Source organism: Musa acuminata, chromosome BXJ2-7 (assembly GCF_036884655.1).
Source record: "Musa acuminata AAA Group cultivar baxijiao chromosome BXJ2-7, Cavendish_Baxijiao_AAA, whole genome shotgun sequence".
Lineage (NCBI taxonomy): Eukaryota > Viridiplantae > Streptophyta > Magnoliopsida > Zingiberales > Musaceae > Musa > Musa acuminata.
This window is the reverse complement of record NC_088344.1, coordinates 32,084,895-32,111,473: the sequence shown is the minus strand read 5'-3', so window position 1 is coordinate 32,111,473 and position 26,579 is coordinate 32,084,895. Positions and strand designations below refer to the sequence as shown.

Below are 26,579 nucleotides of genomic sequence, written 5' to 3'. Positions count from 1 at the left end.
TCGAAGAAGTATGGCCAACTATCATCGTGCTATTGTTGGTCGTAAGATTCTTCATAATACGATGGTTGTAAATACGATGAGCTTCACTCTGTGTTTATGTCATTTACGCTCTGTCGTATCTGCTCAAAATCATCTGTTGTCTTTCCCTTCTGTGTATAAACTTGACCAATACCTTGTCGAGTTCCATGATCTAAATCTTGGATGACATATGTAAAATACTATTCCTTGGTCCATGCACCATCCTTAAATTGTGTAGACAAGACCATCGACTCCCCAGCGTCATCGCCATCATTGGTCGAGGCATTGTTGTTCACGTCGCTGCCATGTCTCTAGACTGAGCGGGTTGTTGAATGCTATTGGGAAGGTGTCTCGTCGCCCGACTCGATTCTTTCCAATGGTGCAGCTGATGCTATTGCCTTCCTCTTTGCTTTTGCCTTTGTACGCTATGTCACGGACAAAGTAGTAAACAGGGTGTTCGATGTAATGCTTGTGTATATTTGTGATCTTTCAGTTTTGTTCAAGCTTTGCACAACATATAGAAGGCTTGCAAAAAGCTTGGCAACCCCATTTTGGTTGGCTTTCATGGTTTTTTGAGTCTTATAAACGCAAGTTCTATAGTCATCGTGCAAAGGGAAAACTACTCAGAAATAGACCATCCAGGTAGTCATTTTGGGGTTTTTTTAGCTCCGTAAAGTGGTGTGAAGTGTCAGACAGCATAGCACCCAGGAGCTACTCGGGTGGCATATGGCTGAATGGGCCTTTGGGGTAGTGTATAGGGTTGGTTTGCTGCTTTGTTCCGCAATAGTATCTTATGGGCACTTATGAGGACTTTTGGTTACAGCGGACCACCTTAAACCCTTTGTCATGTGACCATTTAGAGCTTGTAAAATCTATGGTTATAATTTATATTGCCTATTAAGTGTTTGTTGAATTGGCTGCTTGTGGGATCCCAAGTTAAATGTTTCCTCTAATTTGTCTTCTCTTTTGTAGCTCCTTAAGAGACTATGAGAAGTTTCAGGAAGGCTGACCCTTTGCGAACGGACACGCAAGGGTATCGCACAACTTAGGCAACACCACCTAAGTCCATGACAACTAGGTGAACGACTGTGACGATTGGGTGTCTCTAGTTCCTCGAGCAGTCTGACTTGATGTTGTCTGGCTCCTTTCGCCATATTTTGACCGAGGGGGATCTTCCTCATGTTGGGGATTTGCTTCTTCTTCTTCTATTACCTTGATGAGAAAACACAAAGGACATTGAGGATACACCGCAATCTTAGCCACATGTTATAGTGGATATATACCAGTTTCTCCAACTGTCTATGCGATAGTCTGTTGTGGATCTTTGTATGAATCAATGCAAACGTTGACCAATTACATTCGCGACCACTAGATGTCGTTGTATGTGAAAGTACACGGACGACAACCTTCCTTAAATCTAGTGCGTCCCCTTCAAATTGTAGCCACCACTCAACTAGAAATTAGCCTCCCAAATTAGAGTGTTCTTCCTCATAAATCAATAAAAATCTAGCAAGAAAATACATACCTCTTGATTAGAGTGTTCTTCCTTTTAATCCCCCCAAATTGGCTTCTCAAATTTCATCTAATCCACAAGTCATAACTTTGTTGAGTTTAAGAGACTAAAAATGTGAGAATAAGAGAGAGATGTGAGTGAGAAAGACTTTAAGAGAGTTGAAAAGATTGAGAGAGTGAAATGAGTTGAAAGAGGGGGGAGGAAAGGGTTTAAAAACCCTTTCCTATTGTTCAAACGGTCAATTTGACCATTTGAAAAGGGCAATCTCAGCCCTTGATCGATAACGGTCAAAATCCGACCGTTACTGATTGGCACAGGTCGGTAACGATCAGATTTTGATTATTACCATCTGGTATAGACCCTGTATTGCCTGATACAGGGTTATATAATGGTACCACCTGATAGAGGGCGATTCGTGTACCGGTCTCTGTCAGATTGGTATGTACCGTCCGTACCAGAGGTCGGCATAACGAACCTTACATAAATGAATAAGAATTCTAGGTTGTAAGAATGAGAGAGTGCATGAGAGGGGGTGAGAGTGAGATGGGAGAGTGAAAGTGAAAAAGGGAAGAGGGAGGAGATTTAAAGCCCCAAAAGAGACCTCAATGATCAGTTTGACTGTTGGTGTTTTGGATCGGTATCAGTCAACTTCCAATCAGTACCGACAGATCTTAGGTAATACGCCATTAGTTTTAACCACATCAGTCAATACATCACCCATAACAATTGATACCTAACCTATTGTTTCACGTACTATCCGAAATGGGCTGGTTTGGTTCAGCCGATAGACTGGTACATACTGTCCATTTCGTATCATTTCAGGCAGTGTGTCAAACACTGGTTTTACCAGGGTAACCTGTATTGAATCTGTAGTTCATAAGAAATAATAAACTCTTTCATTTTACCACATTCAAACAGGGAGCAATTGTTGAAATTTAACATGACTTTGTTGTCCTAACCTTGCTGATCGTTAGTTACGAATGGAAATTCTCTCCTGCAAATTAGAACTAATCTTCCTAATGTAGTTTGTTTTGTGTAATTATGCCAGTAGTGTTCTTTATCTTCTTAATAACACCAAGTTTCAATTACTTTAGAAAGATATCACCAAAAGGTTCATTTCAGTCCGAGTATATTAGATCTAAATATGAGTAGCTTATCCTTACAATGACTAGAACAGATGAGCATTCTTGTAACTTGGTCTTGTGCAATTGATGATCACATCATCTGCAATATGGAAAAGAGGTGGTCTATGTGCCTGATTGTTTTAGTAGCCATCAAGGTAACTTTTCTTTAATAGCTAATAATTGTTGATGATAAATCATTGAACAAACTCATATAGGCAATTGAGACATGACAGTTCTTATGAGATTTGTTCAAAGGAGCTTTTTTATGGTGAAATCTACTGGAAATGTAAAAAGAAACCCAAATTGATATTATGGTGTCCATAAACTAATTAAGTTCTGGATGACAAGGCTTTGTTTCAGTGTGGTTGTGCCTCTAGACTTTGGTTCAGATGTGTGGACAAATGAGACTGAATTGGAAAAGAGAAGATTGTAGGATTACGATTTGGACTCGTGGATAGAACTTGAACACCTTGGTCAAGATGGTCAGACTGAGTGATACCTGGAGAACACAAGGAATCCTATAAACATCATCTAGCCTAGCCATGAAAAGAACTTCAGGGAAGAGGAACAAGATGGGGTTGGAAGGCGCAAAGTCTAGAACTACAGTCAAGCAAACTCTCAGAACTGCTTGCTGCTTTGTCATAATATGATTACCAGCATATCAGAGGAAAACAGATATGTGCATTGATGTCTATTATGCATAAGAGAGAGAGTGGGTGAGAGAGAAGCTAAACATGTCTATTATGCATAATATGAGGTAGATTAGTTGGTCAAGATATATATGATTAGCACTTGAGATCTAGACCTTCCAGTTTGCATTTAAACAAAAACAGCTGCAAGATTGGTGTCAGTTGCCTACAATTTTTCAGGAAACAAACAGTTGTATATTATATGATATAATGTTCTAATTTGTTTCTTAAACTCAAGACAGTTTACTCCAGATGATTGATCAAATAAGTGTGAAGGTTATCAGGGTGCTTGTCCTACATATTTCATGTTGATCCTTTTTCTGTATCCATATCTTACATGTTGATGAATATACAAGATTAAGGTCATCACTTGTGCTTTTTCAGTAAATTCTGACTAGTTTGAATAAGTATATCCAAAATTCATATATATATCCTGTGTATGCCTTGTATCTCCCTTCACCAAACAACAATAACAAAAGCAAAACCATATAAACATTACAATAATATGTACTGGATTTACTTTGGCAAATTATGAATAGTTCTGTTCTTTGACAATTCATATATGTTAGATTACACAAATACCTGCACGCTATAAACAGAAATATGCAGCAAACACAATGAATATTAAGAGTCATGCAGTTGCCCAACTTCTCATATAACGTAAGGCTCCTATAAATGGTCTATGTGCCATCTTAATCTTGGTTCATCCCCAAAACTCAGAATCCTTCAATGCATTTTAAATTAGCTTAGGAAGTTAGAGATTTCCTTTGCTCATCAGTTAAGTAGTCTAATCTGCCACAGATGACATAATCAAGGTTTCTCCAACGAGGGATTATCCATGGACCCTAAGTGTTCCTCGCTTTCTGTGTTTGTTCATTATACAAACTATATAATTTATATGATGTTGAATTTATGTCTATCAGGAGCATGCCAAGCACAAGATTGGTATTCTTTCCATCATTATTAGTCTAGCATATAATATTGTGGCTATATCCATTAAAGTCCTGCATATTCAGTATTTTTGCTTGTGCTAGTTCTGCAATATGCATTTATATAATTATGATCCAAAATTTGCTCATAATTAGTGAGCTCATCCTGTGTATGTGTGTGTAAAATAGACTTTGTTGCTGAAGTTTTTCTTTTTTAATACTTGTTGCTCAAGATCTCAAGATCCACAAACCTGTTTCCCTTTATAGGTTGACTTTCATTACTCAGAAACAAAAAACAGATCATGTGGAGTAAAGTGTATTGCTTCAATTTGAAGGCCAGTTCTACTATTAATGTTAGTCAAATTCTTAGTAAAATTGGTTTCCTACCATTAGCCTCTATGACTTGCACCAGCCTTGGTTGATAAATAACAATTTAGATTTTTCAGTCTATATAATGTTTCTACTGATGCTAATATCTTTTGTACATCATATGTTGATACTTAGAATAGTAACAATGGGCTCTCAGGTTTTCATGCTGATATCTTTTTCATGCAATTTCTTAGAACCTAGTAGCTATGGACTCAGGTTTTCATGCAACGGATCTTTATTGAAGAAATTTTCACTTTAAATGCAATGCAAAGTATGTGACTCATGCTGCTTTACTTTTGGTAGAATCTAGATGTAACATTGGTCTTGATTTGTTTATTTTCTTGAAGTCCATAAAAGTTCTGCACAATTTGGCAAATATAACTATTTGCTATGATGTCCTCACACAAATTCATCTGTGCTGCAGCTTAGGAAAATGCTAGATCTTTTGGTCCATGCTTCGCAATGTCGCTCTCCTCAATGTCAATATCCTAACTGCCGTAAAGTTAAAGGTCTTTTCCGGCATGGTATACAGTGCAAGATACGTGCTTCAGGCGGTTGTGTTCTGTGTAAAAAGATGTGGTATCTCCTTCAAATACACTCTCGTGCTTGTAAAGAATCAGACTGCGGTGTACCGCGATGCAGGTACTTCATTTATTCCATCTATTGTATTCTTCTTGATTATTTTAAGATGCTTTTTCTGTTGCCACCTTGAAAAACTGACCTTAAATTTTATTTTCTTTTTCTCCAGAGATCTGAAAGAACATTTGAGAAGGTTGCAGCAGCAATCTGATTCCCGGCGGAGGGCTGCAGTCATGGAGATGATGAGACAGCGTGCTGCTGAGGTTGCTGCGAATACCAATTAGCAAAATGTACAGAAAGGGTATTGTTAGCCAAGGATTGACGGGAGACTAGCCTCCACACACCACATATTCATACTATTTGAATACACAGCCAACGGTGGTTTAACAGATCAAAATGAGGTTGATGAATCAGTGGTATGACATGACCCAATTGATAGAACAGGAAAGTGGACTTCCACCTCTGTTGTGTCACTGCAACAGAAAGTTCATCTGCGAGACGATAACCGTGCCCTTCCGACCTGTGAAGGTAAACCAGCTGGAGGCGGTTCTTCTATTCTCATGCAGTAAAGTTCATCATTCGTGGATGATAATTGTATTATAGATGTTTTGATTCATCCATTCTTAGTTTCCAATCAGTTTCTTTACTCCTTGTGTCTTTAGCTGGAGGGAGTTGGGGAAGAGCGGGGTTGCACGACCAATGTGCTTTTATTTACCCTGTCCATTTTGTAGAATGTTGCTCCTTGAAAATGAAACTAGTAGGAAGCTCTTTGCCAACTTTTTACCTTTTGTCCCAAAAAATTCATGTTACTGGCAAAAGAGGTCCGCAGAATGCTTCTCGAGTGATTCTCTCTCGGTTGGGGGGATCCACATTCTGAATAGGTAAAAAGTATCTGCAGAGACATTAATGCATTACTAATATTAATGAAGTCCTTCCTGTAAATGTTAATTTGCATTGCATTGCATTGTATTGTGATCGCGTGATAGGAGGTAGTAGATGAAAATACCAACTCCAAGAGTATCAAATCATGATGAAATTAATTCGAAATATTATTTCTGGCCAATAAACAAATATCTTACGCTTAAAATTCCATTTGATTTCATCTCCACAAGTTTTGTGTGAGGATAACGTACCTCAACCGCGTCAACGCACTCTTGGTTGCTCGAAAAATGAGTACGTGGATATGGTAGCAACAACAGAAATGAATCGATCTTCTTTTCTCATCTTTTCTTCTCTTGTTTTCCCTCTTTGCATCGGTTCAACATATCTTCCACGCGGTTGCTGGTCCCACATATCCATTGAACTCCGCTCTATCCTGTGGGCTAAATCTCAAGGGATAGCCACTGGGTTATACTCCAACACAATATGTTTAAATACGTTATATATATATATATATATAGAGAGAGAGAGAGAGAAGGGAAATCCACGGCGCCATAATCAAACAGGTGAACACCCGACAGCCACGTCGTAACCCGCGAGCACACCCTGTCCGACAGGGACGGAGTCAGCTGTCCACCAGAATAAAGACTTTTTCCCCTCCGGCAACGTGGCAAGGCTAGTTGGGCAGAAGGCCCACCTGAAGATTGTGGGCCTGCTTCATAAAAGGCCAACAATTTCGTGCCACGTCCTCGCACGTCAATAAAAGCTGCCCTGCGGCGGATAACTGATCCTCGCTCTCACTTCTCGCCGACCGCACGCACGCAAATATTTGTGGCTGCCGTCAGCTGCGCTCCAAAATTCCCACCCCATTTAGCTACATGGCTCGTCTCTCCTCTTCACATCTCACGCGCGAAGCAGAATGGCGCTCCGCCAAATCTACCACCACGAGACCGGCCTCCGCCCCTCCTCCTCATCCAGTCTCGTTGGGATTCCCGTCCCCAATCCCGGCCGCCTCCGGTTCAAGCCCTCCCCCGCGCTGCCGCTAGCGCGGCCAAGAAGCGAGCTTGGCGGCGGCGGCGAAGAGCAGGGCAAGGCGGAGAAGGGCGATGGGGATGCCAAGAAGGGGAGGAGGAAGGAGGGGGTGACGCTCGACGACGTGAACCCCGTGGGGCTCGGCCGGCGGTCGCGGCAGATCTTCGATGAGGTGTGGCGCAAGTTCTCCGGGCTCGGCCAGATCTCGCGGTCCCTCACCGACGATGACGACGGCCTCCTCCTCATCCGCGGTCCCATGTGCGAGTTCACCGTCCCCGAGGCCCAGGACACCACCGTCCTCGTCGTCGGCGCCACCAGCCGGATCGGCCGGATCGTCGTCCGGAAGCTCATGCTCCGTGGCTACAAGGTCAAGGTACGATCGAATTCCTGACCATATCCATATCCATGGCCTTTCGCTAATTGGGAAAAGTAACTTTATGGTGGATACAAAATGGAGGATTTCTTGATGGGTCAACAAGCATTCTATGAAATCAATCACAATAAAAACCCGTTATTACTCCACACAGCAGTCCTGATTCAAATATCTTACTCTTGACCCACTTCCTGTGGGACTAAATCGGAAAACAGTTTCGTAAGATAAACAAAGATAGGGAATGGCATGGCCATTGGATTATCTCTTGCTGCAATTACGGAAGACTTACCATGTTGTGATTCTAAGATCAATAGTTGCTTGTATGTCAACACTTTGTCAATTGGCAGTTCTTCTTTTGTTAGGTAGATAGTTGCCACATTGAACATTTATCTTGAAAGTTCAAAATTCCCATGAAAATGTTTCTAGTAAATGCCAAATGATATTTGACTCCATTTAATTGTATAAGAGAAATTTTTTTCAAAAATCGAAAGAAATTTTTATTATATCAAATGATGTATATGACGCTGACATAGAGAAACTTGAGACTTATCATTTGTGCAACAATGCACTAAGTAACTCAGATGTCTCAACAAAAATATATAAGAGAATATTTAAAATTTTATACCAGGCAAGTTATCATGTGTGTGTATACATGTAATTGACAAATTCTTACAGAAAATTAGTTTAGGGTATCTTCAACATCATGTGGATGACCATGGCCTTACTAAATGACAAGCATTAGCACCTTCCTACCACGGACCTTAAATTTGAAAATAATTATTATTTCATGTTTCAATTGGTATAACATAAATTTATTGAAGAATATCGCTTATGGATATTCTTCATATTTTGATTAAAAAATTGTATGTTTCACAAAACATGTTACTAAATGAACCTACTAAATACAACAAAGCACAATTATCAAAAGGTTTGTAGATTTCAACCTGCTAAGTGCCTGACTTAAGTTACAGTCTTCATATCAACCCATTAAAAGTTGAAGTGTGTGTTTTCCAATTAGTAAGAATGACAATACTTTTGTGGCAATGTGTTCTATGCTTTCTTTTAATTAGAAAATGACTAATATCTTAGAAATGGAACTTTACCATGGAAACTCTTGGTCTAAGCTTTTTTAAATTTGACTAATTTTTGGTAATCAATTGTGTATTGTTGCCGTAGTAGCTAAATGATTTGGTGCTAATTTAGTTGCCAAAAAATCAATGTAATGTATCATTGATAGTCTCAAAGAAAGCCTTTAGTGATGTAAAGTTTCCAAAATCTGGACTTAAGATATATACTCAGAACTAACATTTTCATATAAACATATACACATGACATGCTTTCATAAATATAGCCATCAATTACTAGAGCAATTAAGGAAGTTACATATCAGCAATATATCAAGTGAGTTCACCTCCTTAGTGCTGATATTATAATCTTTGCAAGATACAATATTTTCATCATAATCAATGCTCCTCTAATTTCCAGAAATCTTGAAAAAGGAAAGGCTGCTGCAATTTTATTTCCAATAGTACATAATTATCTTATTGAGATACTAATACTTATGTTACTTTGGCTGCACATGGGAGATTTCTCTTGAAGAATGGTAACAATTGGAGGAAGCTAGTCTCATAGATACATTCCTACTAAGAAGCTAAATCAGAATTTGCTTGATTTACTTGCCATCTAGGTTGAAAGTCATCTTATTTGTTTGAATCATTTATCAGGCTTTAGTAAGAAAAGCTGATCCCGAAGTGATAGATATGCTTCCAAGATCTGTATCCATAGTGGTTGGTGACGTGGGTGAACCTTCAACACTGAGAGCAGCTGTCCAAGGTTGCAATAAAATAATATACTGTGCAACTGCACGCTCTGCTATTACTGGGGACCTAAACAGAGTTGACTACCAAGGAGTCTGCAATGTCACCAAAGCATTTCAGGTACTTTTCTGTTGATCATCTTTACTTGCTCATCTTTCACTTGTCATAGTGGCTTTCTTGCCTTACATATTCATAGGTAGTGCAGCAGAGGTCTCAGGTCATTGGAGTTCTTATGCTTGCAGGATTATAACAACCAGCTAGCACAGCTAAGAGCTGGTAAGAGCAGCAAAAGCAAACTCTTGCTTGCTAAGTTTAAATCTGCTGAGTCACTAGAAGGTTGGGAAGTTCGCAAGGGAACCTACTTTCAGGATGTAGTTGCTGCCAAATATGACGGAGGAATGGATGCAAAATTTGAATTTACAGAGACTGGTGATGCTGTCTTTTCTGGTAGTAATGAAGTACCACTCATCTATCCGTTTCCTTGAATTCAAAATCAAGCAATTAATCTTCCATTTTGACTATAATATCCCTACTGGAACAATGAAATTTCATCCTCATATTGAATGGCGTAAAAAAAAAATCTTTAGTATCTTCTCTAATTCCTTTCCTTTTGCAGGATATGTTTTCACTAGAGGTGGATATGTTGAACTTTCAAAAAAGTTCTCTCTTCCATTGGGTTCAACCCTTGACAGGTGCTTTATATCTCCCACTAGTGTGGTTTGATGCATTACATTGTTTTCTGTATCGATGGTATTGCTTAAACACAATCCACTACTTAATCTTGTTCAATCACATGGTCAGATATGATGGTTTGCTTCTATCTGTTGGTGGAAATGGGAAGTCATATATATTGATACTTGAGACTGGCCCACTAGCTGATACTTCTCAAAGCAAATTGTATTTTGCTCGAATAAACACAAAAGTGGGTTTCTGCAGGGTGAGGATTAGCTTAACTTTGTCTCTAAGATTTTTTCTAACTCATCTTTTACGTCAGTTGGGAATAATAGTGTTTAAGTACCTCATCATCACTGCAATTTGCAGGTAAGAGTACCCTTTTCATCTTTTCGTCCAGTAAAACCAGATGATCCTCCACTAGACCCTTTCCTTGTGCATACATTGACAATCCGATTTGAGCCAAGAAGACAGGTTTAACTTTAATATTGAACTTTGAATCAGTTTAGAGCTCAATGTTATTTCATTTTTCTGTAGTCATGTGATGGAATCTTTCTTCTGAGGTGTATGCAATAATGCATCCTGCAGAAACTTGTTGAAGCACCTGGAACAAATAAGCAGGATCCCAGAAGCTTCAAATTGATAATGGAATACATAAAAGCCTTACCTGTGAGTTCCCATATCATATGAATATGCTGCACTGCAATCCTTTAAAGGAGGATTTAGCTAAATTTCTCTCAGTATCATTAACGAGACTTGAATTCAAAACCGTAAGCTGCCTAATCTACTTAGGCAGTAAAATGTTTAAAGGGAACTGAATTATGACCAGACAGTGAGATGTTGCATAGATTTTTACCATTTTTCAAAAGAATCTGCAAGGCCATTCATTATGCATCCAACAACACTCTCTTTTAGAAGTAATTGTTCTTTCTATAAGTTGATTCATATCTTCTTTAAATAAACTAATTTATGAATGTCATCATCAAAGAGTTTAATCCTTGATTTGTGCAGACTGGCATTGAAACCGACTTCATATTGGTTTCATGCACAGGATCTGGTATTGAATCAAGCAGAAGAGACCAGGTCCTCAAAGCCAAGAAGGTACTTCATATTGCTGCCATTTGTACCATCAGCTCAACTTGTTTCTCAGTCTTTTCCTTTTCAGGCTGGCGAGGATGCATTAAGACGATCAGGCCTCGGGTATACGATCATTCGCCCCGGTCCTTTGCAGGTAACCATCAGTATCTTGATGTTCATGTTCATGTTCTTATCTTTTATGAATTTAAGCATGTCAGCATATACCCCCCGTCACACGTAGTCTACACCACTCTGCATTCTTAATACAATTAGATTTTGTTGCATTAGGTCATAAGCTTCCCCTAGTTTGTTTATGAAAGAATGGTATTTAAATCTATCTACTTCCTAGCAAATACCTCCTGACCAATTATAAAGTTGTGTCTCAGGAAGAACCTGGTGGCCAGCGTGCACTGATCTTTGATCAAGGGAACAGGATCTCTCAGGTGAGCCCAACATGCCACGACACTGATAACTTCACGATGCCATTGCCACAAGAATTCCCTGACATTGATTTGTGACACAGGGTATCAGCTGTGCTGATGTAGCAGATATCTGTGTCAAGGCATTGCATGATTCAACGGCAAGAAACAAGAGTTTTGATGTGAGACTCATTTAATAACCTCTCAAATTATCTTATTATTATTATTATTGTTGTTGTTGGATGAGTGGCTTACATTGACATTCTTATTACATACAGGTGTGCTATGAGTATGTTGCAGAGCAAGGGAATGAGCTTTACGAACTGGTAATGGATCTCAATCTAACCCTGTTAATTTGATGAGACTGTTTAGTCTGTGGTTCGGGTATCATTTCAAGTGTTTGCTGCTTTTGCAGGTAGCACATTTGCCTGACAAAGCAAACAACTACCTGACACCAGCTTTGTCTGTTCTGGAGAAGAATACCTGAGATCATCGCCTACAGCAGTATCGTTCCCTCTTGTAAAGCTCTATGAGTTTTCTTTTTTTCTTTTTTTTTGGTTCGACAGATAGTAGTTCTAAATCATCATTTTGATGTAAATGTATACCGGCAATGATAGTGATGACATGTTTTTTCTTTCTCCAAACTTCCCTGTAGTTAAAGAAATTTATAAATGTGGATTTGCTTCCTGAAGTTAAATTCTTGAAATGCTGCTTCTAATTTCTAATTGATAGGTACGTATGATGACTGTATAATTCTTACAAAGATCATGAAGATTGGATATCAAACGTTCTTGAAAACCGAATGAAAAATACAACATCATAACAATAAAAGAGAAAGCATTTACTTCATGATTAAAAATATTAAATTGAAATCCATTAACCATTACACTAAGCCTGATACAAATTTCTTCAAAGCCAACTATTAATGTCTCTTACTATTTATTATACATTTATTTTTCCAAACCTTTGGATCTAACATCCTCCATATCAAAATCCATATAAACATCGGTTTGATTTATCAAAAGCTACGAGGATGCCCTTCTATTGGAAATTACCTAGGATGCTCATATCGAAGTCTTCATCGTTACCTACTATTGTGCAACTTCATGTCACGGTCGAGGAGTCAGCATGGCTCAGCTCGATTGATCCATGTAACACAAGATCATCCACGTGGATTTTTGAGGCAAGAGGGTCGATGTCGGGTCAGGTCGAAGCATCATTCATTGGATCGTCCCGAGATAGAGCAGGGGCTTGGATTCTTGCTTTAGTGCCGCCTTCTTGTACAAAAGGTTAATGTCAAGAGGGGGATTCCCGACTTGAGGGTATTTTTTATGTCCGAAGTCCGATCCCTTAACATTGGCCGGGGGGTTAATGTCGAGAGGGGTCCGATCCTTAATCTATTTCGTTTCATGAATTATGATCCTATTTATAGAATCATATCACCTCAATATTGAGGAAGTGTAAATACTACCCCCTTAACTCTTAGATCATGAGTCACTATTTAGAACTAGAACATGATAACTATCTAAAACATAACAACATAATTATCATCAACCAATTATTAACATCTACGGTTCTTTATTTTAGCATTTGAATGCTTTGGTGAGTTATACCATGCAGCAGGCGAGGCACATCATCTTGTTGAGGATGGAGTTGCAATTCCAAATCTTCCAACAACTTACTTTTACATCGATCGACGAGGACTATGACGTTGATTTGGACCATACGATGGATGAAACGAGAAGAGTGTTGTCCGTGGGGTGTGCAATTCCTTTGTCCTTTCCTATCTACCCGCCATTCTATAGCGAGCTGCCCATGAATAACCCCTTAGAAAGTCCAACTCAATCCTATTCTTCTTAAGTAATCCATATATTATGAAGAAAAAGCCGTGAGAAAATGCCATCGTCGCCACCGATTGCTTTTGCGGTCGTCGTTGTCCACTTCATCTTTCTTCCTAGTCAACAGTCTATTGTGTGAATGCAACTCTACTTGTACAGTAACTGTTGACGTAAGCTCATCTTTCCTATGTCTCGGGTGATACCATGCATCACTGTGCTACAATTCCCGCTAGCTTCATCCTGTTTCCCTGTTGATCAGAAGACGACAACAAATCTAAGTTTGTAGAAACATTCAAATGCCCGCTTAATTATCCCACAGTGCAACTTCTCTTCTCGATCTAATAGACAAAAGCAAATCAAAGCCAAGGCAACGAGAAGATAGATCTATGAGCGAGGAGATCATCAGAGACTCGAGGGTTTCGTTCTTGACGCGAGAGAGAGAGAGAGAGAGAGAGAGAGAGAGGAAATAGGATTCTTTGTTTGCAGGTGGATATTAATTACTTTTTTCGCTTGGGTCTTTTGGACGGCCGAGATCTACTGCTGCGTTCTCTGATGGGAACTCGACTTATCATGTTACTGATCGATCGGATCAAGTTCGTAGCGGACTCGGATCGAAATTGACGCAATAATGATCCAATTACTTACGCTTCAGTATCGAGAACCGGATCGAGATTGATCCGGATGAGCCTAACCCGAAGACGATGCCTTTGACAACTAATTGGTGACTCACCCATAACATTAACACGGGGATTGTTTTTAAAATATTATACTAACTAATACATTGAAATATAACAGATAGATAGCGTGACGTGCAGGCCACATCACCCAGAAACTTTCCTCGGTTGACGCATCCGCTCAAGTCCAGGGTCCGATGATGGAAGCCGCGGCAGTGAATCAACGGTGGATCGAACTCACACCAGATGCGTCCCTATATAAACGTCGGTCTCTTAGGGTTAGGACTTTGGCTGCGGGTTGATAAGATAGAACGCCGAGGTAAGCCGCCCTTCTTTTGCCCTTTCTCGTTTGAGGGTTAGGGTTCTCGATATCGGTTGTATTAATACTACATTTCATCCGATTGATCTCTCTGTGTGCAGTCCGCCTCTCTATCCGGTGGTCTTCGAGCCGTTGTGAGGTAATTCTGCCCGATTCTTGACGCTGAATGTCCTGTTGTCTTTCTGCTTCTTGTGATGCTTTGTGGAAAAAGAATTATAATGGTGGTTTTTTTTTTCTGAAAAAACGGTTCTTTATTTTTTGGTGCTCGCAAAGAACAAATGGCGGTTCCATTGCTCACGAAGAGGATCGTGAAGAAGCGCGTCAAGAAGTTCAAGAGGCCCCAGAGCGACCGCAAGATCTGCGTGAAGGTAGGATTGATTTGTTACTCCTGGTTTCCTAAATGTATTATACAGGTTTGGTTCTTATGCTACATTTGTTGATGGTTGGGTACTTGGTTTTGCTGTAAGCTGTTGACATTGTAGTCGATTCATAGGTCGCCCTCTTAGGTTGATTCTTCTGTCGTAAGGGGTACTGCCTTTGTCTTTGTTTCTATGTCTTGTTATTGTCACTTGTATACGTTCTTTCCTAGTGTTTTCACAGCAGATGATATTTAATGATGATATGTGGTAAAATATGTAAGTTTATGCATAGTTACATTAGATCGATTGATCACGATGCTCTTAAGTTAAGTAGACTGATGAAAATGTGAGTCAGCCGGGTTTGGTGAAAACTCGCTCTTGTTCTATGCATACTTGTTAAGTTTTGTCGATCATCCACAAAATGATTATGGAAGTTTAGTTTGGATTCTTAAATTTTGGCTGAGTTGTTTGACTGAAGAGAGGCTTCTGTGAACATTTATCCACATAGATTACCATTTGACTAATAAGAGACTGTTTTATTCAAATTGAAAAAAATTGACATCATCTTTTGTAATACTTTATAAGTTGCTTCACCATCATCCAAATGCTTCATCGAATTATAGATAATTGCTAGGATTAACTTATTCTTCTCCTTTTCTTAATGCCTGAATTCAGCATAGTGATATTAAATTTTAAATGAAGTTGATAGTTGCAGTAATCTGAACAATAATTTTTGGAGCAATATTGAAGATTTACTTCTCATAATTAATCTATAAATATTGTAAGCACAAAATAAATTACTGAGTTTAATGTAGATGCATGTGACTGATTAGGAAGATTGCTATATTTTGTAAAGGTCTTGGAGTCCTAGTTATAACTATAGATGTCAGATTGAACAGGTGGCCTTCAAGAAACATGTAAAATGTCCTAGGAGTTAGAATTCCAATTTCATTTGTATCGAGTTACATTTGTTTTAAAACATGTTCATTCTGTATCCATAGACAAAGTGAAAACTGTAACGTGCGTGGGTTAATAGTCACTTCAGTGTGCTGATGTAAGAATTGTGATTGTTAAGGATTACAGTTGTTGTGAAATTATCTATCAAACAGTCTTCTACGTGGTTAAATTATTGTTCCCAAGGAGGTGTACAATTTTGTCATGCTTTTATATTCTTCCCTCCTCTCTCTCTCTCTCTCTCTCTTACTGAAGGAACTGATGGTCAGTCTTGTAATTTCACTAGTGCAAAAGTGTTATGATTGAGAATTTTGATTTGTGCTTTAGTTAGGCCAGCTTTAGCCAGCAGATTTCAAATGCTTTGATTTTAGTCAGAAAATGATAGTATTTTCTCGTAACATTACCCAATGTTGCTAGCATCTTCAGATCCCTCTCTCTGTGGCTGTGGTAGTACCTATAAATTTGAGCTATCTTCAGAGTCTTCTACTTTCTTTAATGCTTGCATTGATTGGTTATTTTCCTTTTGCCTCACAATTTGAATATTATGGTGACAGACAAATTGGCGTAGACCTAAGGGTATTGATAGCCGTGTAAGAAGAAAGTTTAAAGGATGTATCTTAATGCCAAATATTGGGTATGGTTCCGACAAGAAGACACGCCACTACCTGCCAAATGGATTTAAGAAATTTGTGGTTCACAATGTTGCTGAGTTGGAGTTGCTCATGATGCACAACAGGTAAACCCCTACGAATCTCGCATCTGGGTTAGATATTCATATGGCAATTCAAATGCATTATTTGTCACTTCCTTTGTTCTAATTATCGTTTTTAATTTCTCTTTCAGGACTTATTGTGCTGAAATTGCTCACAACATCTCGACAAAGAAGCGCAAGCATATTGTTGAGCGTGCCGCACAGCTTGACATTGTTGTCACCAACAAGTTAGCAAGGTTGCGTAGTCAGGAGGACGAGTGAGCTAATTGTCATTTGTTGCCTGGGAAGTCTACATCATCATGCGGTTCAAAGTTCAGTTTTCTTTAATTAGCACATTGTGATTTGTCAATTTCTTAGTAGACAAATTGTTTGAGATACCCTGTTGTGTTGCTTGAAAACTAGTTTTGATAACAAGAGTTTGGTTATTTGCACCTTATAATGGTTAGTCAACATTCACATAATTGGCTCAAGCTTCAATTTTGTGCTTAAAATTGATTATGCTGATGATGTGAAGGTTTTATAATGTCAATCTTTTCCATACTGCATCATGTCTTGGGGCTTCCATGATGTTACCTAGCCAAATGTTCTTCGACATGATTTCATTTGGTGTGCATCTTTTTTATTCGCATCATTGATCTTATGCATGAAGATTATATCACCGGAATTAAAATTCATGATACTTATTGATCTATGGGGTCTTGTTAATCACAACGGTTGACTTGACCAGTAACCCAATTCACACGATGCTAGATGACGAGGGTAAGATATATGTCTTTCAGGTGGATCAAATTGTTCCTAAAAAACCATTCCCAGTGGAATTATTTTTTCACGAATTTGATATGGAAAGATGTGCATCTATAAATCTCATTCATTTCTGCAGGATTGAATCAGTCCACCTAAATACAAATCTCTGACCAAAAAAAAAAGTAGTGTTCATTGTCTGTCTTGTTCTTGACAAAGTCTTGATACAGCATCAAAAACCATATCCACCCTCATAAAGAAATAGAAGACAAAGACCATGACTCACCGGATCTTATCTTCTTATGCCGCATAAATTTCAATATAATCTATAATAATTAAAGAAGACTAGACTTTTTGTGTTGTACATATTTTTCCATAAAAAATCTAATTGAACAAAGACGGAGATATATCACGATAGGACATGGTGATATATGCAGCACTTTCACGTGACATGTTTGAGGCTATTCTTTTCCATGAGAACTGATAAATTAATTATTACTGATTTCTTATGTGTATTATGTTTTCTGATATTTGTAAATAGTAAAGGACGATTTTTCTTTAAAAAATTCATATTTTACGTATTTTTAAATAATATCTCATCTTTAGTTTTTCTCAATCAATACTAATTCAAAAAATATCTAAATTATTTCTCAAAAAAAAATTCTTATAATTTTTTTATTTTATAATGTTTTTATTATGGTAACTAAAGCATTATAAAACCTTCTTAAAAATACTAATAAAGGAGTCAAATAGAATTAAAATATGTTAGAAACCATTTGATATATCATATTTAAATAAGTATTTTACGACTAATATCACCCAAATAAAAATAAAATTTTAGTTTATTATAGTGCTTTGATCATCATAATAAAAAATATTATAAAATCTATTTAAAAAATATTTTTAAATAATAAAAATAAACTCTTAATCTCTATTAAGCCAATTACAAACCTAAAAATATGATATTTTGATGATTAAACGAAAAAAACCTAATATATTTTCACTTATAGTATTTTTAGTGTCTCAATAAAAATACTATAAACGGTAAACAAGCCAAATAAAAAATTATAATAGTTTAAAATTTGTAAAAAAAAAAATAAGAGTGAAAATTTAATGAGAAATTTTTTAGAAATATTTTGGATATTTTTTAATTAAGAGTACGGTTTTAAAAAATAATAAAGCGAGAAGAGATAGGTATTTTTTAGGAAAATCGCCGAATAATGAATGCCATGAGGACTAATATGACAAAACTCCAAAATTACCCGCCCACTGTTTCTTGTCCGAGTATGAAGCGACGAATCCAATCCATCTCTCACTCGCTTGCACGCCTCTCCGCTTCGTTCTCCTTCCCATCTCTGCCGACTAGATGGCCGAGCCCCGAACCCTACCACCCAATTCGGCGAGGGCACTGCCCGATTCAGACGAGTTCTGGCGGGAGAACCCCGGCGGCGGTTGGGCGACGGCGGTCGTCATGCTCCTCCTTCTCTCGTGGCAGCTCCTGCGGCTCTTCTTCTCCCGTCGCCACCGGGCGGCCTCCGTAGCTGCGGGATCGTCGCCGGCCTCGACCACGATGGGCAGTTTGGAAGGAGGTCCTTCGGCAGGGTTTGTCCAGGATCTCATGATTTCGATCCCTCTTTTTTTGTTTTGTTGCGGTTGGTATCGGTTTGACACTGATAAAAGTGTTATTTTAGATTAATAAGGTTCGCGTGGATCTTTCTGCAGGATATCTAAGCTCATAACTGATGCTGATCTGAGAGACTTGATGGTTAGTTTGGAGGGGAATCTCGAAGAAAATGAGAGATGGGAAGATGTGATTGAGAAATGCAGTGATCTTGTATCCTACAAAGCGAAGTGCTGCCGGCCAAAAGTATGCTTCTGACTAATTTGTTAAGACGAAACTGTTACGCACGCATGAATTTTGGGCTTTTGGCACTTTATTGTTTTGTCATAAAGTGCGATTTTAAGCGTTTGATCATTCACTAATTCAGTCATATAAACCAGTTGCTACAGCATCATTTTTTTCAGACATCAAAATGGACTCATCGAATCTCAATATGGTATTTCTTTAAAGCTTCTAATGTGACAAGCTAGACACTTAATTCTTATGAATGCTTGAACGGCTTTATCAATTGTTCATGACTTCATGATGGCATTATGTTTATTTTATTTATTTATTTATTTTGTTAGAAGCGATATATAAAATTAACAGGGATAGTGGCATGTTGGCTTGTAATGCGTTCTGTTTTAACAGGGATAGTGATATATCAAATGACTTCATGATGGCATTATGGTCCCTTTTCCCCCCTCTCTTGGCAGGGGAACTGGCTACATCTCTTGCTTAAAGCATCAATCAGATGCTCATGATCATTGCTTCCCTCTGTTTTATAGAAATTATTTGTGAAATCTAGTCAGAACTGACACCTGCTTAATTGCAAGAGATTATCTTCTTTCTCATGCTTGATTGTTTTGTTGCATCGATAACCTTAACCAGCTATAACACTTGATTGTTTTTGTACGTAACTGTGTTCAACTCCCTGGTCTGCAGTATAGCTCAAGGGATGAAAAAAATTGTGCCTCCTTAGATACTTTTCCTGATTTTTCATGCAATTCCAAGATTCAAACAGCTCTTGTAAATCAAGTCTAGTTCAACTCTTGCACTTTAGCGTTGCCTAAATGTCACATTCTTTAATTTGTATCTTAGTGTTCTTTATTTTAAGGGTGGACTACTGCAGAGACTTCAGCCAATGTAGTGTTTGTAGAGCAATCCAATCTTCTATTTAAGCAAATTGTGGAAGACATGTACTTCAAAACTTTCATCTGAATTTTACTGTCATGGTTTCACAGGATGGTCCCCTTAAATACCTTAGTGTTACAACATTCGAGAAATGTTCGGCAGAGTTATTAAGAGATTTCTATATGGATAATGAGTACAGAAAAGAGTGGGACAAGATTTTGATTCAGCATGACCAACTGCAAGTTGATGAAAATAGTGGGACAGAAATTGGGCGTTCTGTAAAAAAGTTTCCATTCCTGACCCCAAGAGAATATGTGTTAGCATGGCGTGTGTGGGAAGGAAAAGACAAAACTTTCTTTTGCCTTATTAAGGTAATGTAAACAAATATTTATCAGCCAGCAAGCTTGCAGAGATAATTGTACACATATATAGTGGCTTTATCATTCTCAATTGATGGTATATCTTCTATTTCTGAAATCTTTTGGAGTTTATGCAGCATAATATATCTTTTATTATTATCGTCCAAGCTTTGCTTTTAAACTGACAATTTAGAGTAAGAGATACTGCTAGGTTCATCCATTAGGTCTATGGCATCAAATTTTTTTTTTCTGATAATACATCAAACTTGAGGATACACATTAGTTTAATGAAAGAAACCCAGATATTGTATCTTACAACTGAAATAATGATAACTGAAGATGAACCACATTTCAAGGTATTGTCACCTATCTGATAAATGAATTTAGTGCCTATTGCTAATGTTGTTGCAAATAGGGTGGGCAAACTGATAGTAGCGGATGTTATTACAGAAAATAGATGTGAAATAGAAATATCTTATTTTACCACTCAGAGTTTCTGAATCTCGGATACTCATTTTCAATCATCAGGATATGGCCAACAATAGAATTATTCAAGTGCACGGTTTTGTAAATGAGGCATGCAGAGTCATCTCAAATGGCTGTGCTCATCAATTGAGGACATTGTCTTTGCTAAAAACAAAATGATGGAAATAGTTGACCCAAAGTAGTCAAGTTCTGAAGACTTATTCTTATATATCTCGCAGCCTTTCAAGAATTATGAGGGTGTTAGCTATGAAGAACTTAATAATACATCTCAATGTCTTGGGATCAAATTTTGCTTTCGTAGCTTAACTTTCATCAGAAAGAAAGAAAGAAAAAAATTGAGAATTATCGCTTTTTTAATTTTCTAACTTTGCTCTGATGTCTTTTTTCTCTAAAACTTAAAATATTTTTTATTGTTTTTGTAGGATTGTGAACATCCTCTAGCTCCACGGGAAAAGAAGTATGTTCGTGTTGTTTTTTTCAGATCGGGTTGGTGTATAAGAGAAGGCAAGAAACTTCTCTTATCAAGTTTATGATAACATTGTTGTTGAGTAACGTGTCATCTAACAATTGCTCTACTAGTTGCTAGCATCAACTACTCTTGCTTTTTTGGAAGGCATGGTTTGACTAGGTTCATGGTTTCCAATATACATAATGTTGGTTCGTTGTTATTATATAGTTGTAGTCTATGATAATAAAATTTTATAATCTTTAAATTTACCATTAATGTCAGTTAATGTGCAATGAAACCCTTGCCTTCAAATTCTACTAAAAGATTATCTCCAATCTCAAACCATGCTTGCATGAAATATTTCTATTATCCTATCACAATTGAAAGATTATCTCCAATCTCAAACTAGGACTTAGAATTAACAATAAATAAAGTAATAGATTTAATAATCATATATTTATTCATAAAATTAGAGCTAATGAAGTAAAGGCCGCATTAAAGAAGATGAAAATAACTAAAAGTGTGAGACCTAATGATATCCCTATTGAGGCCTGAAAAAGTTTAAGGGACGAGGGAGTAGCTTGGTTAAATAGCTTATTTAACAAAATTATGAGATTTGAAAATATTTTGATGAATGAAGAAAGAGTTTTTTAGTATTAATTTACAAAAATAAGAATGACATATAAAATTGTTTATAGAGGAATTAAAATCTTGAGCCATACTATATAACTTTAGGAAAGAGTTATCAAAAGTAGGATAAGGCTTGAAACAAAAATATTTAAAAATTAATTTAGTTTTATGCTTGGAAAATCAACCATAGAAGTTATTTATTTATTATGATAATTAATGAAAAAATATAAGGAGAAAAAGAAAGACTTATGTAAGGTTTTTATTAACTTAGAGAAAACATATGATAGGGTTCGTAGAGATTTATTATGGTAGGTTTTAGAAAAGGAAGATGTATCCACTAATTATATTGATGTTATTAAATATATGTATGGTAATATAGCTACTAGTGTTAGAACTATAGGGAGTGTGTCTAGTGAGTTTCCTATTAACATAGAATTACATCAAAGATTTGCATTAAGTCTCAATCTTTTCACATTGATAATTGATGAACTTACTAGTCACTTACATGATAGACCTCTCTGGTGTATTTTATTTGCTGGTGATATTATCTTACTTGATGAGAGCCTAAGTGAAATCAATTATAAACTTAAGCTATGGAGGCAAACCTTAAAAATCAAAGGTTTTAAATTAACTATGACTAAAACCAAATATATAAAATATAATTTTAGTGATTCTAGAAATAGATAAGATAATATAGTTAAATTGGATAGACAAGAAGTCTTTTTAAGAAAAGACTTTAGGTATCTTGAATCAATTATCTAATAAAATGGAGAGATTGCTGAAGATATTATTCATAGAGTAAAAACAGTATGGTTAAAATGACAAGGGAAGTCAGAAGTTTTGTGTGATCATCAGATACCTTTAAGATTAAAAGAAAAATTTTATATGACAGTTGTGAGACTAACAATGTTTTATGGATATGAGTGTTGGGTAGTCAAGAAAAAACATATATAAAAAGTTTATGTTACCAAGATGAGAATATTGAGATGGATATATAGAGCTACTAGAAAAAATAGAAAAGAAATATTTTTATTTGTGAACAACTATGCATCACTTTGATAGAAGATAAGATGAGAGAAAATTGTTTAAGATGGTATGAGCATGTGCTGAGGAGACCGCAGGATGTGATAGCCAAAAGAAGTAAAATAATTAATATTAATGGTACATAGAGAGGCAGAAAAAGACCTAAAAAGTTTTAATATAAATAAATATTTAAGTACTTTGAACTTAACTAAACATATGATTTTTTATAGATCTCAATGGTGGTAAAAGATCTATGTAGCCAACCCCAAATAGTTGAGACTTACGGCTTTGTTATTATTATTGTTATTGTTGTTGTTGTGTCACGGTTGTAAAACAAGTTGGAAAAGTTTACTTGTGATCGGCTGTACAAAATCAAGCTCCCTCTTGATATCAAAATCATCAGTATATGGTAACATCTGATACTTCAATAGAATAATCAAAACAGCCTGAAAACAGTAGTGTATTATTTTTTACCTGAGCTTGGTTCTGAATTCTATGCATTCAGATTATTAGTTGATTATATTAAATCTTCTTTTAATAGTTGATAAAGATAAAACACTACAAATCTGATTTTAGCAGTTATATAAAGTTCAAAGAACATGAATTATTCATCAGCATAGCTCTTTGTCAATTGTATATCCTTTTTTGTCATCTCTCATCTTTTTATCTCTGGTGGTGACTGGATGAAGCTTTCGGTTGCAGTTCCTGGTAGGGATGCATGTGAGATAACAATGGTGCACCAAGAAGATGCTGGACTCAATATTGAGATGGCAAAACTGGCATTTGCCAAGGGAATATGGAGCTATGTGTCTAAGATGAATAGTGCACTGCATCAATATTCTTCCCATCCTTGTCGTTCAATATTGGTCCCCATTCTTCTTAGACTTACTAAAAAGGTCAGCATTAGTAGTCCAACTTCAAGTTGCTTAATAGTTCTTTGATGGAAAGGGATAAAAGAGAATCAGATTCTCACCATTTAAGTCTTCCATTTAATCTTAGCAAAATAAGGGTGTGTGTAGATGTAAGCAAGGAAGATAGATATATTTCTCAAATGCAGCTGGTCTTTGCTGTCTGCATTGTTATGTGGCTTTACCTAGATAATGTTTAGGTCATCTATGTGCAAGTTTCTTTTTGAATTAGTGTTACTTGTTGTAAATAATCAGAAGTTTTCCCTGGTCTCTCATATTGTCTAGAAAAGGGCATTTGAATAGATCTATGTTTATCTGAAATTCTAAAATTCAGTTGCAGCTAATTATCTGTAATATATGATGCAATAAATTGATTCTTTGGCATCCTTGACAACAGGTGGGTATTGTTTGATATTCTTGCTTCTAGCAAAATGCCTTCCTCATCATGTTTCAATAAGATAAATATGACTAGCAATTGTTGGAATCCATGTGGTTCCCTTTTTTCCCCTATTAACATGAACTCCTGCCTAATAAGCTGCATGCTTTGAAGGCTCATGCTTGACCATCTCTGTGGTGGCTTTTATTTGCTAGCACCTATGCCAATTGTTCAGTTCATCAGAATACCACTGCAGTTGTTTAAAAGGCTTAGACGTTTTTCAAAACCCTTTTACAAAGATTCGTGCCATGCAATGTCAAGACATGGTCAAACCTGTTAGCACCACCACTGAGTTCTTCTGTCTTGTCCGCTGTAATGAAGACAGATGGGTTTGTTGGTCTATGTAGACATGCTGCTTTATGCATCTGTAAACAATTTCCTTAAGTTCCAAGTTGATGAAATCATAAAAGAACCTAATTTTTTAAAACTGAAGTCGATGTTTTTTCCTGACTCAGGTCCCACCAGAGTTGGAAACGAATGCTACTGAGACAAGTACTCAGAAAGTTAAAGAGAGATCAGGCAGTGACTTCGGCAGTCAAAGTAGAGTGGATATTTCACAGAAAAACCCATCTAGATCTTCAAAGAAATGGATAGCAAACGGGCTTTTGCTTCTTGGTGGCATCATTTGCCTTTCTCGACGCCGCCCTAACATTGGCACCCAGCTGGCCATGGCATGCATTTTAAAGAAGCTTATAAACAATGGAGCAGAGTCAAGCCAAGTTGAGTCTGCCCAACTTAGACCAGATCATCGAAAGACCAGACATATTGGTTGATTTTCATCAATAAACCTTCTTCAGCCTGCTATAAAGTCCGGTCTCTCAGGACATCTAACTGCTCCAGTGTTCAGTTGTTTGTGTAATCTCCATGCTGTCCTGATGCATGTTTTATTTTTGTTTTTCCTCGAATGTAAAAAGGAAGCAGTCGTGTATTTTCTTAAAAGGTCGTGTAGTTGTTAATAGTGTGATTGATGAATGCACTGCCTTGATTGGTACGGCAATCAGTCATTTGTTTTGGGATGGTTAATCATCCAGATGACAAAATTAACTATAGTGCACTGTGATGCACCAACAATGCAACAAGGATCTAAAGATGTATTATTGAGATCATATAAATGTTTTCCTAATTGTTCTTTTTTTTCCTTTAGTCATGTACCAAAGATTTAAAGATTTATTATTTAAACTTATTGACCTTCACAAACTTGGATCAACAGCAATGAGTTGGTCAATTAGATTTGGTGCATTATGCCACAGATGAGTCTTTGTTTCCTGAACCTGCCTCTGGTAGAGAGGCCTTGGTTAGGTTAATGTACTGTTACACATTGCCTTTCCTTTGCAAGGACATTTTTAGATCATCCAGCATCAAAGCCGCGAGCCTTTTCTAATAAATTTCTAGTTGGTTTGGAACTGTCAACATGGAAAAATGACTCTGAATTCCACCCATCATTTTTATGCTACGTAGATTTAATCCAACTTAAGGAAGCCAACAGCAGAAGGAACCGCAGCAGTTCATATTAGATTATAGGTCCCATCTATTATTTGATAAGGTCTCTTCTAATTTCTTATCCTAAACCCTCTATTTTTATCTATAAATAAATAAAATCTCCTAAGGACTAAAAATACAATGTGTGGATATGTGAATATGCAAATACACGGATAAGAAGATATAAGGATGCATGACATTATTGAGAGATTATATATCTTCTCTCGTCTCCCCTTAGTCACGTGAATCAATCAATGAGAGATTACGTATTTTCTTTCATCTCTCCTTTATCCCTAATCCATTACTCACAATAGTCCTATAAAAGATAGAAAGATAAGAAAATATGAATCTACTCCTTGCAGATCAACATCATTATAGTTTTCAGATCCGATGACGACACGTCCGCATGTCAAATAAAAGTTTTTTAAACCACATAAATTTAGATTTATTGTTGTTTTATTTCAGATTTTGACAATAAAATTTTTCACATAACTAAAGCATAAGGATAGTTTTTATGATCACATTTGGTATTAGAGCTAAGTTTATGAAATCAAATATTTTAGATCTATTTGTTAGTACTTTTTGCTTGTAAAAAGGTATTATTTGGTTTTTATTTACTATACATGAATGATTCATCTACATTATCGATTTACTTTTCTATTTAATCTGTCATGTCACTTGCTTATGGGCAATGCGAGGTTTATTGTGCTTGACTGATGGACCACCATCGACAGCTTTCTATTGATAATAATATTATTAAAGGCAATGGCCTTTCGTGATCACTAGTCTAAATGCAATTATTGTATGTGTGATAGCTTTGGCCACTATTGTTGCGTTTAACGATTGCAATAATGCCATTGCGATGGCATTTACTGGCTGTAGTCAACGTCACTGAATGCCAAAGGCCAACGGGGTTGCTAGGCGACGTGTGTATGTATAGCCACATCGTGGCAATCATGGGGATCGATGAGCGACATATGCACATAGTC

The 26,579-nt window shown here is 37.0% G+C and overlaps 4 protein-coding genes across 7 annotated transcripts in view; all 4 read left to right on the top strand.

Annotated features, from left to right (window-relative positions):
* Positions 1 to 5,997, top strand: part of LOC103992311 (probable histone acetyltransferase HAC-like 1) — a 28,141-nt gene extending 22,144 nt beyond the window's left edge. For 2 of the 3 annotated variants that reach the window (XM_065118005.1, XM_065118006.1), the window contains 2 exons: positions 5,067 to 5,284; positions 5,391 to 5,644. In XM_065118005.1, the coding sequence (XP_064974077.1) occupies positions 5,067 to 5,284; positions 5,391 to 5,505 (333 nt within the window). In that variant the 3' untranslated portion in view covers positions 5,506 to 5,644. Of the gene's footprint in view, positions 1 to 5,066; positions 5,285 to 5,390 lie in introns of all 3 variants that reach the window. The other variant, XM_009411957.3, reaches the window with a different exon arrangement.
* A 964-nt stretch (positions 5,998 to 6,961) lies between these two features.
* LOC135617606 (protein HIGH CHLOROPHYLL FLUORESCENCE PHENOTYPE 173, chloroplastic-like) lies at positions 6,962 to 12,181 on the top strand. Its single transcript, XM_065118004.1, has 13 exons — positions 6,962 to 7,505; positions 9,230 to 9,442; positions 9,565 to 9,769; positions 9,939 to 10,014; positions 10,124 to 10,259; positions 10,364 to 10,468; positions 10,583 to 10,663; positions 11,006 to 11,095; positions 11,160 to 11,225; positions 11,458 to 11,514; positions 11,595 to 11,672; positions 11,769 to 11,816; positions 11,906 to 12,181. Exons 1-13 carry the CDS (start codon positions 7,020 to 7,022, stop codon positions 11,975 to 11,977), a joined length of 1,713 nt encoding a protein of 570 aa, XP_064974076.1. The 5' UTR covers positions 6,962 to 7,019; the 3' UTR covers positions 11,978 to 12,181.
* Positions 12,182 to 14,261: 2,080 nt separating this feature from the next.
* Positions 14,262 to 16,807, top strand: LOC135584528 (large ribosomal subunit protein eL32z-like). Of its 2 annotated transcripts, XM_065118003.1 has the most exons (5): positions 14,262 to 14,321; positions 14,423 to 14,460; positions 14,595 to 14,689; positions 16,189 to 16,370; positions 16,478 to 16,807. In XM_065118003.1, exons 3-5 carry the CDS (start codon positions 14,600 to 14,602, stop codon positions 16,605 to 16,607), a joined length of 402 nt encoding a protein of 133 aa, XP_064974075.1. In that variant the 5' UTR covers positions 14,262 to 14,321; positions 14,423 to 14,460; positions 14,595 to 14,599; the 3' UTR covers positions 16,608 to 16,807. The 2 variants fall into 2 exon arrangements, with proteins under 2 accessions (XP_064974075.1, XP_064974074.1); XM_065118002.1 differs by having other exon boundaries at positions 14,296 to 14,460.
* A 1,557-nt stretch (positions 16,808 to 18,364) lies between these two features.
* LOC103992307 (uncharacterized) lies at positions 18,365 to 25,234 on the top strand. The gene is made up of 6 exons (XM_009411954.3): positions 18,365 to 18,689; positions 18,810 to 18,954; positions 19,932 to 20,192; positions 21,089 to 21,170; positions 23,470 to 23,663; positions 24,567 to 25,234. The coding sequence occupies exons 1-6, from the start codon at positions 18,454 to 18,456 to the stop codon at positions 24,882 to 24,884; spliced, it is 1,236 nt and encodes a 411-aa protein (XP_009410229.2). The 5' UTR covers positions 18,365 to 18,453; the 3' UTR covers positions 24,885 to 25,234.
* The last annotated feature ends 1,345 nt before the right edge of the window (positions 25,235 to 26,579 follow it).

Excerpts from the sequence above, each read along its gene's own strand:
- LOC135584528 (XM_065118003.1), top strand. The coding sequence starts at position 14,600 with ATGGCGGTTCCATTGCTCACGAAGAGGATCGTGAAGAAGCGCGTCAAG. Across the intron at positions 14,690-16,188 it reads ACCGCAAGATCTGCGTGAAG|ACAAATTGGCGTAGACCTAA; the intron begins GTAGGATTGATT and ends TTATGGTGACAG. Across the intron at positions 16,371-16,477 it reads TTGCTCATGATGCACAACAG|GACTTATTGTGCTGAAATTG; the intron begins GTAAACCCCTAC and ends TTTCTCTTTCAG.
- LOC135617606 (XM_065118004.1), top strand. The coding sequence starts at position 7,020 with ATGGCGCTCCGCCAAATCTACCACCACGAGACCGGCCTCCGCCCCTCC. Across the intron at positions 10,015-10,123 it reads TTGGGTTCAACCCTTGACAG|ATATGATGGTTTGCTTCTAT; the intron begins GTGCTTTATATC and ends TCACATGGTCAG. Across the intron at positions 11,515-11,594 it reads AAGGGAACAGGATCTCTCAG|GGTATCAGCTGTGCTGATGT; the intron begins GTGAGCCCAACA and ends TTTGTGACACAG.
- LOC103992307 (XM_009411954.3), top strand. The coding sequence starts at position 18,454 with ATGGCCGAGCCCCGAACCCTACCACCCAATTCGGCGAGGGCACTGCCC. Across the intron at positions 20,193-21,088 it reads CTTTCTTTTGCCTTATTAAG|GATTGTGAACATCCTCTAGC; the intron begins GTAATGTAAACA and ends TTGTTTTTGTAG. Across the intron at positions 23,664-24,566 it reads TTCTTAGACTTACTAAAAAG|GTCCCACCAGAGTTGGAAAC; the intron begins GTCAGCATTAGT and ends TTCCTGACTCAG.